The 10,669-nt window shown below is 56.5% G+C and overlaps 1 protein-coding gene across 3 annotated transcripts; it reads left to right on the top strand.

Annotated features, from left to right (window-relative positions):
* The first annotated feature begins 1,497 nt into the window (after positions 1-1,497).
* Positions 1,498-9,909, top strand: LOC121476224 (kinesin-like protein KIF25). 3 transcript variants are annotated; one of them, XR_005983893.1, is made up of 6 exons: positions 1,678-1,798; positions 3,112-3,250; positions 3,930-4,033; positions 7,484-7,572; positions 8,938-9,041; positions 9,614-9,734. XR_005983893.1 is itself a non-coding variant. In XM_041729945.1 (5 exons), exons 1-5 carry the CDS (start codon positions 2,928-2,930, stop codon positions 9,735-9,737), a joined length of 564 nt encoding a protein of 187 aa, XP_041585879.1. In that variant the 5' UTR covers positions 1,498-2,927; the 3' UTR covers positions 9,738-9,909. The 3 variants fall into 3 exon arrangements, 2 of the variants coding, with proteins under 2 accessions (XP_041585879.1, XP_041585875.1); XM_041729945.1 differs by lacking the exon at positions 8,938-9,041 and having other exon boundaries at positions 1,498-3,035; positions 9,614-9,909; XM_041729941.1 differs by lacking the exon at positions 8,938-9,041 and having other exon boundaries at positions 1,500-1,798; positions 9,614-9,909.
* Positions 9,910-10,669: the final 760 nt, after the last annotated feature.

The raw sequence follows: 10,669 nt of genomic DNA on the forward strand, positions 1-10,669 counted from the left end.
CCGTGAAACCACGTTTGGCAACAGAGAAAGATCTTAGAAAAAGTCCAAGCTGACAAAGTTGTTAGTAGATTAACCAGCCTCAAATCTGCGCAGGACTCTCGGCCCCAGGCCTGTCCTCCTGCCAACCCCCAGCACCACGCTCCATGCATCCCATGTGGGCCTTCCCCAGTGGCCCCCACACTGCCCGAGGCTGCCACCCAGATAGCAACGTGGTTACCACCGAGGCTTCCACGCTAGTCTCTGCTGGGGTCTCTGCACCACCCACAACCCCACCCCACAGGCAGCGGCCCTTCACCCACCATGACAGGATCTCCGCAGGTCTCTGCCCCTGAGGCAGAGGAGGATCTCTGATCTCCCAAGCCCTGGCAGATGAGCCTGCCTCCTGCTCCTTGAAAAGGCAGTTTCTGAGGCGCTCCTGCCCCTGGGGCACCTGCCCGGGCTGCACCCTCCATGACCAGGGGGGCCCCCTGGCCCCCAATGCTCAGCGGCTAGGCCCCCACTCCTGGAACAGGCCGCGCGGGTCCTCAGGGTGCATCACCGCATACCCTGGCCTGTCCCAGCACAGACGTCCCACACTCTCCCAGTGTCCCCAGTCAGGTGCCAACGCTCCAGGCGCATCCGTGTCCAGGGCCCCACCGGTTCTCCTCTCTGCTACAGGGGCCTGGGTGGGTGCCTGGCATGTCCCACACTGACCCACCCTCCTCTGCCTCTGCCCTAAGAGAAGAAGCCGATCCTGCAGCTGCAGTGAGCAAGTACCAGCTATGACCTCCAGCTTCTGAGCTGTGACCTTCATGTCTGAATACGCAGGAATCTATCTCACTGTGTGGGTGATGAAGTCAGGAGGGCACCGTGGTTTTCGGCAGTGTGTTTCACCTCCTGGAAGGTGGGCGGTGGGGTTGACAGTCCAAGGACTCAGCCTGAAAGCATCACCACTCAGACACAGACTGGAAAACAAAGCAAAAACCCAGACCCATCGCCTGTCCCTCAGGACCTGAGTTATGGCCCCGTGCCAGCCGGCATGCAGGCCGGGGACTCGGGAGCTGCGGGGCTCCTGTCCTGTCCCACTGTGTCATCTCCCAGACATGCCAGTGTTATCCTGACTCACCTACTCTGTCCCCGGGTACAGCCCCCTTCACTCCGTCCTTCTCCACCTCGCTCCCAGAGCCATCCTTCTGAACAAGTGCCTGTTGTGAGAATCTCTGCTGGCTTGGCACTGCCCTGAACAAAACACCCAGGCAGTGACCCTGGTCACCTGCGGCCTCCCCCTCACCCCTGTCCCCCTCACTATTGTGTCCATCGTTTCATCAGCCAGACTGCCCCAGCCTTGCACACCTGCTGCACACGGATGCCTTCAGGCTCCACCTCCCTGTGACCCTTGTCCTTGCACTCTCGTCCCTGTGCCGCCCACCTGCACCCACCACTTCCATCCCTGTGCCGTCCCCCCGCGCCCCCCACCCTGTCCCAGTGCCGTCCAATGAGCCCCACCTATGCCCTGTCCCTGTGCCGCCCCACCGGTGCGGGCCCTGTGCAGCGTGAGCGGTGCAAGGCCGGGCAGCAGCTGCTTGCATGCAGGTGGGGCGCAGCGGACACCCTGTGAATGTTCTCCCCTCAGAGAACGTGCACCTGCTCCAAGGCATTGAGACTTTGAACCTTCTCATTCTTTTTGGCTCAACAGTGCCGAGGAATGACGGGAGAGGCTGGCAGCGCGGCCGCAGGGCTGTGCCCCCGGTGCCTGGAGCAGGACCCACCGCAGAGAAGCACGCCCCCGGCTGCACCCCAGCTCCACCGCGGAGTTCAGGTAGGAGTTCAGGTAGGCGCAATGCCCCGCAAGTGGAGGTCTGTATGTCACGTCCGTGACTCACGGTGCTTGTTTTCTGGTGAATCTGTGCTGTTCTGCTCGTCAGATTACATCTACTCTTCGGGATTCAAAGGAGCCTTGATTGAAGGAAGCAGAGCTCCCGGGGTGGATGTCCCCGCAGCTTCCAGGGGGGCCGGGCCTCCTCTCCTAGGCCATAGAAGCATCCCAACACCCGGGACCCGTTGTGGTGGCGCTTGCTCCGGGAGCTCGGCCTTCTCCGCTAGGACTTGCCCAACGCAGGTCCAGCTCCCGGGCCCGCGGGCCGTGGTCCTGCCCACACACAGGAAGGAAGGAAGGCCCCGGGACGGGCGGTGGGGAGCAGCCCTGGTCCTGCTCCACAGGGAGCCGGGGGCCTCTCCTCCACGCTGAGGTCGATGGTGGAAGACGGCACTATTCAGGTCAGGTTAGCCAGGGCACGTGCCACTGGTCACACGGAAGCAGCTCCTGCTGTACCGCGGGGGCGTCTGGAAAGAAAAGTCGGAAACGTGGCCGTGGCTGCAGCCCGCCTGGCAGTTCTCCAGGGCGAAACCGCGCTGGGGTATTTTTATACCATCGTTTGATTAGGAGCATTGTTCACCTTTGATTACAAACAATGTGACCGGGGTAGAAATTAGAAGGAAAAAAAAAAAAGACCATTATCACAACAACAAAAATGCCATCTGTAAACCTGATTAGTCGGCCCTGAGAGGTTTGCCGGAGTGCATGCAGAATGGGTTGACGCGGAATGAATCCTTTGTCTTCTGACACTCAGTGGCAGGGATCCATCTTTGACCGCAGTGGCTAAATTTATCTGCATTCCAGGTCATAAACATACTGTAATTCGGTAAGGTATTGGCATTTCATCAGAATGCAACCCAAACATGGAACGGTCTCCATTCTATGGAAAAGAAAAGACCAGAAACAAGGACATCTAGGAGATGTTAAGTGGCAGGACATGGGCTCCTTCCTTCTCTGGGCCTCTGGCCCTGGCGCCAGTCTGCCTCCCCAGCGCCTCAGAAGGAAGAGCCCCTGACGTGGGGGATGCTGCTTATCGGTCCCATTGTCCCCAGAGTCCACTAAACGCTCCTGCATGTGCACTTGGCCGTGTGTCAGAGGCGCTGAGGGGCCAGCATGGCTCCAGCGTGTGCTCAGGACCACGCGGCTCCCAGGGGGTGGCCGGTTCTCACCTTACAGACACGTACGTAGCTGCTAAACATGGTGCTCTGTGATCAGTAACGTTAGCCGTCTTCATCGTGTGTGCTCTTGTGTCACAGAAACTGAAGCAAGACATAAAGGCGCTGCGAGCCTCGTCTCTGGCAGCCTTCAGAGCTTGCTGGGAACACCTGCAGGACGGTCTCTCTGCAGTGGAGGCGGCTGTCCAGGGAGCACAGCTGTGCCACCAGGCTCTGCTGGGTAAGCGTGGCCCTAACCCGATGGTGGCTCGGCCATTTCGCAGACACAGACAGCTGCCAGGGATTCAGGTTTCCATGTGCCTTCCTTTGTGCGGCCGCCTGGGCACACAGGGGAGAGCACCCCGCCCGAGGCACTGGCTGGCCAGTGTGGGGCCCGGGTCTGGGTCAGGCGCCCCTATGGGGTTCCCGGGTCCTCTGGAGGGTCTCCTGACCCTCATGCGCTCCCCACACTGGGGCCGTGTCCCCACTGAGCCTCCTGACTCAGATGTTCCTGGGGCGCGGTGGGACATCTGGTCCATCTGTTCACTCTTCCTTCATTTTTGAGAGCCTCACGCAGCTTGGTCATGACTGGGTCAAGATGGGGATACTCTGTCCAAGGACCCAGGGAGGAAGGGGCTTTGGCCCCCGGTACCAGCCGGATACCTTCCTGGCATGTGCGTGCACACCTGAGGTCCTCCCAAGTCTCAGGCTCCAGGAATGGGGACGGGATGGTCATCCAGTGGGAAGTAGTATATCCCCGCTCTGAAAAGTGAGGGGCCTTACAGAAAACTGGAAGGGAGAAGAGCCGTGGCTGTCCCCAAGGACGTGAGCCTCCTGCAGGCAGAGCAGGTCACGGCTGGTGGCGTGAAGGTCCTCCCCTGCAAACCTCACCGGAACTTCGGATGATATTGTCACCGCAGCTTGGCAGTCCAAGGTGGGTCAGCTGGAGCGGTCGCTGCAGGAAGCAGATGCGCGGTACCAGCTGGAGAAGCAGAAGAGGAGGGTGCTGCACAATCGCTTGGTGGTGAGCACCTCAGGGCTCCAGGAAGGGTGGGAGAGGTGACCTCCAGGAGGCGCCTCAGTGAAAGGTAGGGGTGGGGTGGGGTGGCGGGAAGGGGGAGCGGGGGAGGGGGAGGGAAGGGACAGCAAGGAGGTGCTGCTTGAGGGGGAGGTGTGGCTGGTGGAGGCATGGCCAGCAAGGGATGTGTCACACGAGAAGTCGTGGTCAGCTGGAAAGCGTGGCCAGTGGGGGAGATGCGGCCCCCAGACGAGGGAGGTCTGGCCAGTGGGGGGCGTGGCCAGTGGGGGCGTGGCCACTGGGAGGCGTGGTCTTCGGGGGCGTGGCCAGTGGAAGGCGTGGCTAATAGGGAGGTCTGGCCAATGGGAGGTGTGGTCTGTGGGGGCGTGGCCAGTGGGAGGCGTGGCCAGGGGAGGTCTGGCCAGTTGGGGGTGTGGCCAGTGGGAGGCGTGGCTAGCAGGGGGTGTGGCCCACAGGGAGGCGTGGTCAGAGGAGGCGTGGTCAGGGGAGGCGGGGCCCACATGCAGGATGGATGGGGCTGAGCAGCCTCGGGGTGGGGTGAATGGGACCAGCCCCGGGGGTGGTTGGTGGGCAGTGGGTGGTGGGTGGTCAGACACCAGGCTGAGCGCGCGTGTGCAGGGGTCTGCAGACGGTGCCCACCAAGCGCATGAGCCGGGGTCCATGGAGCTCTGCCTTCCTGGCCTGCACTGCCCCCAGCTTTCCTCAACGGCAGCAGGATGCAGAGGCCAACTCGCCCTTCCCCTCTTAAGCAGTGTGAGGTCTGAGGTCCCGGAGGTGTGAAGACAGATTTCCATTTCTGCACACGGTGAGGCTGGAGCTGGTGGTTTGTTGGGTGAACTTTGTTTCCATGAGATTGGATGGTGTGCTGGAGCCCCGGCCTCCTCTTGGTCCTGCTGACCTGCAGCCGCAAAGCCTGTGTTCCTGGGAGCTCCTTGGCCCTGGGCCCCCCAGCGGTTAGACTCACTTGAGAGTGACTCTCACTATGGGCTTGGGTGTCTCCCGGTGTCTCCCAAGCTCTAGACCATGACCCCAGAGCATGTCCACTGCAGGCTTCCTGCCCACCAGCCACTCTGTGAGCTGAGCCCTTTGGTGCATTTTCTTACCTGGTCTTAACAGCAGCATTGCCCTGCTGCAAAGACCAAGGGAGAGATGAGCAGGGAGCTGTGGTGCCGCCGCTCTCCCATGAGGTCCCTGCGAGATCCAGGGCGAGGGTGGGACGAGGCCTGGCTCTCCAGCTGCCCTCCATGCCCTGGAAGACACCCCATGGAACTGCAGGTCTCGGCGTCCTGGAGGACCTACAGCCCATAAACCAATCAATGTGTATCACTTATTCAGTGTTCAAAAAGTAAAAGGAGCTGTGCTTCACAACTAGTTAAATAAACTGGCAGCAAGTCCAGGGGAAGATTCAGAATGGATCACCAAAGAATGGTTTCTGAACACTTGGAAGGAAAAAGTGTTGCTCACTGGAACCAGCAGTTTATGAGCATGCCAATGTTCTCACGTCCTTTCCAGGTATTACATCAAGAAAATAGGAGAGACGTAGAGTATCTGGTCAGCAGCCAAGCATTTGCAAAAGTGTGACATGAAATATTTATGAACAGAACATCGACAGAAGAGCTGCGAGCCGTCCCTCACAGGCCAGGTGCCTGTTGGGTTTTGGCCTCTGGAGGCCACACACTGAGGGAGGGGCAGGCCTGCCCAGCCAGGGATCCCTGCCCAGATGACAGCCAGGAGGAGCTGTCTAGGGACAGCCTCTGGGCTTTGTCCAAACTCTTAGGCCCTAATTCTTATTGACTTGATGGAGACAGCAAAGCAAGCTACTATATTTGACAATAGAAATTTGAAAGAGATTGATAGCAAGCATATTGAATGGGAGTGTCCTAAAATATTTCCACAGGCTAGAGTACTAGGCTTAACTTGAGCAAACAGGCTATGAAATGCCAAGTACACAGGTGCAGGCAGTTGAAGTGGGACAACAGCAGGTGTGTGGGAAACGTGCCCGAGAGAGGTGACTGCCAGCAACAGCATCACCCTGTGAACTAAGATCAGTTTTTAAACAGAAGAACATGTTGAAACTCCCATCATCACCATCATCCTTGTGGTTGTTAGCAGGAGTCCCTCTCACTGCCCTGCCACAGGAGCTCGGACCGCAGGCTCAGCCTGGCGTCCTGGTCTCCACAGACCACATTGGGCTGTGCCCATGATGCTCGGGTGTACGTGAAGTGCAGGTGGCCGTCCCTCTCTGTGGGTGACACCTCTTCACTGCATGGATGTGGCCACCTCTTAGGTCACCTGACACCACCCTTCACCCGCCTTCTCCAGGTTGCTCCTACCTGGCCCTCCCCGTCCTTCCCGTAGTCTTTCCTGTCTTGTGACAGTGCGGTCTTGGTTCTGGGCCACGCCTCCTCCCACAGAATGCTGGATTCTGGCTGGGAGTATTGTTGGCCTCCTGGCAGAGCCGTATCCATGCTGACAATTCCCACCTTTCCAATGGGTGTGTCTATCCTCTGAGGGGTGGAGAGGAGCTGCTGGCTCCCTTGGGATGGGTGCAGAATTCTTGGCTTTAGGTGATAATCCTGAGCACAGAATGGGTCATGTGTGTCAGGGGCTGCCACCTAAGCTGGTGGTTGCTCGGCTGCACTGACGGAAGAACATCAGAACATCAGAGACGTGACCTAGAGATGTACTTCTCATTCTGGATGCAGAACTTCAGGATGGATAAGAACAGACCGCCTCTAGCCATTTGGGGAATGCCCAACGCAACTGCAAGCCAGGGCACTGGTGGGAGTGAGTGGAGATGGATGGTTTCTAGAGGACACGGGGCAGAGTTTGTGTTCCCAACCTTATAAAGGACCAGTGGGTAAAAGACACCAGCATGGTGACAGAGAGAGTGGTGCTGGTGGAGCCGGGGTCACCCAGGAGGTGTCAGATCCATCATCGCTAGCGCATGTTGACCAGCTTCCATAAATCAGCGAACGTCCCAGATGGTAGCTCCACTTCCTCTGCACAGGAGCGACATAGTTTAGTCAGTTCTCACTCTTTGCCTTTGTCTCTACGATATCACATCCTGTCACGGTTTGGATGAACACTTTGCAGGGGCCGTGAAAGTCACAGAAGTACCAGATTTCAGAAACGTCCCCTAAAATGTCTCACAAAGTGGATGCAGGTGGCAGTTGAGAGGTGTTGTCTTGATACTTACGACCCTGTAATGACCACTTGCCAAGTGAACAAATTTCAGTGTGGATTTTTAAAAAGCTGAAAAGAACACCGACGGCTCAGTCCTAGTCCCTGGGGACTTGTTCAGAAGCCAGGGTGTGGGTGGGAAATCCAACGCTCACATCCTGGGGACGGGTACTCCGGATGCGTTCCTTGAGGAAATCGTAGGTCAGCTCAGCCTCGCTGCTCAGCTCACAGGTACTAATTCTGTTGTTGTAGGAGCTGAAAGGGAACATCAGGGTTCACTGTCGGATCCGGCCTCTGCTGCCTTTTGATAAGGAATTTGGTGATCCAGCTTCACAGGACAGGTAATTTGTTTTGGCACGTGTGTGTGTGTGTGTGTGTGTGTGTGTGTGTGTGTGTGTGTATTTTAAGGAAGAAGATAGAAAGTGCAGCAATTTCCCACGTATCCCATTCTCCTGCCCCTGGTCCCAGTTCAGGATTTCTCATGCTCTGGGTGAAGGTTCTTTTCTGGAAGGAGCTGAATGGTTAGCAGACCGCTGGCATGCGGCTGGAGTGTGGCCAGAGTTTCTGAGCAAGCTCCATACCTGTCAGAGGGGTTCTGCTGCCCACTTGGGTCTGGCTGGTCCTTTCTCTGTGTGTGGGTACATCAGAGGGGAGGCAGCATCCTTCTTTTTCTTTTTTTAAAGATTTTATTTATTCATAAGAGACACACACACAGAGAGAGAGAGAGAGAGAGAGAGAGAGAGAGGCAGAGGGAGAAGCAGGCTCCACGCAGGGAGCCCGACGTGGGACTCAGTCCCGGGTCTCCAGGATCACGCCCTGGGCCGAAGGCGGCGCTAAACCACTGAGCCACCCGGGCGGCCCGGCATCCTTCTTTACTTACTCAGGAGACCCCTCAGGGATGCGACGAGGTCATTAGTATTGACACAGCTGGTGTCTGTGACTTAGGATTTTGATGGTGTTAATGAATAACACAGAATTCTCTGAAATTCCTTTAGTTGGCTGTTTACTTGAAAACCACACTCAATAGGACTTTCCCTTCTTCCCCTGATGAAACAAATCCACATGGAAAGGTCCTTCCTGCTGCCTGCTGAATGGATTCCAGGTTCCAGGTGCTGCGGCCTCCCACGGTGGCCCACCCCGCCCCCTGCTTCCGTCTCCTGGGTCTCCTCGGTGAGCTTCCAGCCACAGGCACTCACCTGTCGGGGTCCTCCCCTTGTCCGCCCACATTTTGCTTCTCTGTAAGGGCCTCTCTGGCGTCTCACTGATGTTTACGTCGTACAGTCTAGCAGGTGACTTCGGAAGGTCTTCAGGAAGCCCTTGGTCAGCCCTACAGTACAAAACACACTTTGTACCTTTTTGACATTAATTGAATATTTTTTTCTTCAACTGTTGTTTTGCTAGTGTAATACTTGTTGTGCCGTGTTGGCCGTTAGCCATTGGCCAGAGGGCCTGAGCAAGCCGTGTCAGGTACCACAGCGTAGTACGGTGGTCCTGCAGCGTGGTGTCTCCACGAACACGTGGTTTCCCATCACCTTAGTGACATTTCAATTGCTGTTGTTGGGCTGTTTCCATCGTCAGAGGAACAGCGTGGCTCCTGGCTATTCAGCTTCTCAAAACTTCACCAGAGGCTTCATGAAGTCTCGTTTGTGCTCCTACATCATTACGTTCATTCAGGGTTTGTTCTGAAGCCTGTTGCGTTTTCCCAGATTCACGATTGCCTTCAAACGCCTGAGTTCCTGAGGACAGAGACTGCGCTGCAAGGCTTCTTGTACGTCAGTCACCCCTGAGGTTCTGAGCCAAGGCTGGATGTGTAGGTGGCACCGGGGTAGAGCTGTGCATATCACTCACAACACACAGGGGATCTGGAACCAAGAGCAGAGTGTGATAGAAAACATTTCCAGAGAACATGAAAAGGAAGGAGGAGAGAGGAAAATGAGGAATGGGGAGAAAATGAGAGATGTTGATATAGGAGGGAGGTGTGAGGAGCAGGAGAGGGGGCAGAGAGATGGGCCCAGAGGCAAGGACGGGACCAGTGGGGAGGACCGGAAAGTGAAAACAGAAGGATGGCTCAGCAGCATGAAGAGGGTCAAAGAGTTGGGGACCTGGGTGGCACAGTCAGTTAAGCATCTGACTCTTGATTTTGGCTCAGGTTGTGATCTCTGGGTCGTGAAATCAAGCCCTGTGTTGGGCTCTGCACGTAATGTGCAGCCTACTTGAGATGCTCTCCCTCTGCCCCTTCTCTCTCTCTCTCTCTCTCTCTCTCTACCTACCTACCTGAAAAGAAAGAAAGGAAGAAAGAAAGAGCATCGAAGGGTTTGGGTGCTGGGGACACAGACAGAAACTGTACAGTGATGTGTATGGTCATTGTCGTCCTCCCCCCAGCTCGGTGCCGGCAGGAGTGGTCCACGCCATCGATGATGTGAGTGACGTTCCCAACACGCTGTCTTTGGAGAAGCCTTCTGTTCGGTGCTTCCCACAGTCCCCAGAGTCATCCAGAGATGGGTGAACGCACCATCATCCCCTCCCTCACCCCATGCCTCCTGGATAATGGAGATGGGTGTTTTCTTGATTCCCGCTGGAGCGAGGAATTAATGAGGCCCTGGGTGCACTTCCCTCCTGTGAAACCACAAGGCTCCTGACTGAGGGTGTGAGTGAGGAGAGTCACTCCACCTCTGCTGGTTTTCCTCTGCTGGTTTTCTGTCTCCCCGATCAATGTGCACACATACACGGGACTTGAAGTTTAAAGCCTAAGGACAGAAGCACAAGCATCGAGCTGACGAAGCTGAGCATGAACCGTGTAATTTTAAATTTATGCAATGGACAGGTTTACCCCCAGGTCACGGTTTTGTGGTCTCCTTCTGACCACGTTTCCTAGCTTTATCTGCCCAGAAGGCCTGGCAATAGCACTGGGAACCCAGCTCCCAGGCTGTGGCTTCCACCTGCTGGCAAGGGGGCGCGGGGTCCTTGAGGATGGTGGGCTCAGGAGTGCAGGGCGCACCTGGGCAGGGGCTGCACCGGGCAGTGAGGCAAGTGACAAAGGTGACGTGGTTGTGTCCACAAACCCAAAACCCACATAAAGGGGTGCCCACTGACACAAGGTAAAATAATGGACCTTGAGGCATGACTAGAGCCAGGATGAAATATGTAATTACATAAAAAGTTTCAGGACGCCTGAGTGGCTCCATCAGTTAGGCATCTGCCTTCAGCTCAGGGTTCTGGGATCAAATCCTGATTCGGGCTCCCTGCTCAGCGGGGAAGCTGCTTCTCCCTCTGCCTCTCGCCCTGCTTGTGCTCTCTCTCTCTCTCTCAAATGGATAAATAAAAATCTTTTTATAAAAAAAACCCTTCAGTTCACAAGTACTATGCCCTTAAAATCTCACAATGACCTCTGCAGGGTGCTAGAACATCAGAGTTACAGAGGGGTAAACACGTACGACG

Source organism: Vulpes lagopus, chromosome 2, assembly GCF_018345385.1.
Source record: "Vulpes lagopus strain Blue_001 chromosome 2, ASM1834538v1, whole genome shotgun sequence".
Lineage (NCBI taxonomy): Eukaryota > Metazoa > Chordata > Mammalia > Carnivora > Canidae > Vulpes > Vulpes lagopus.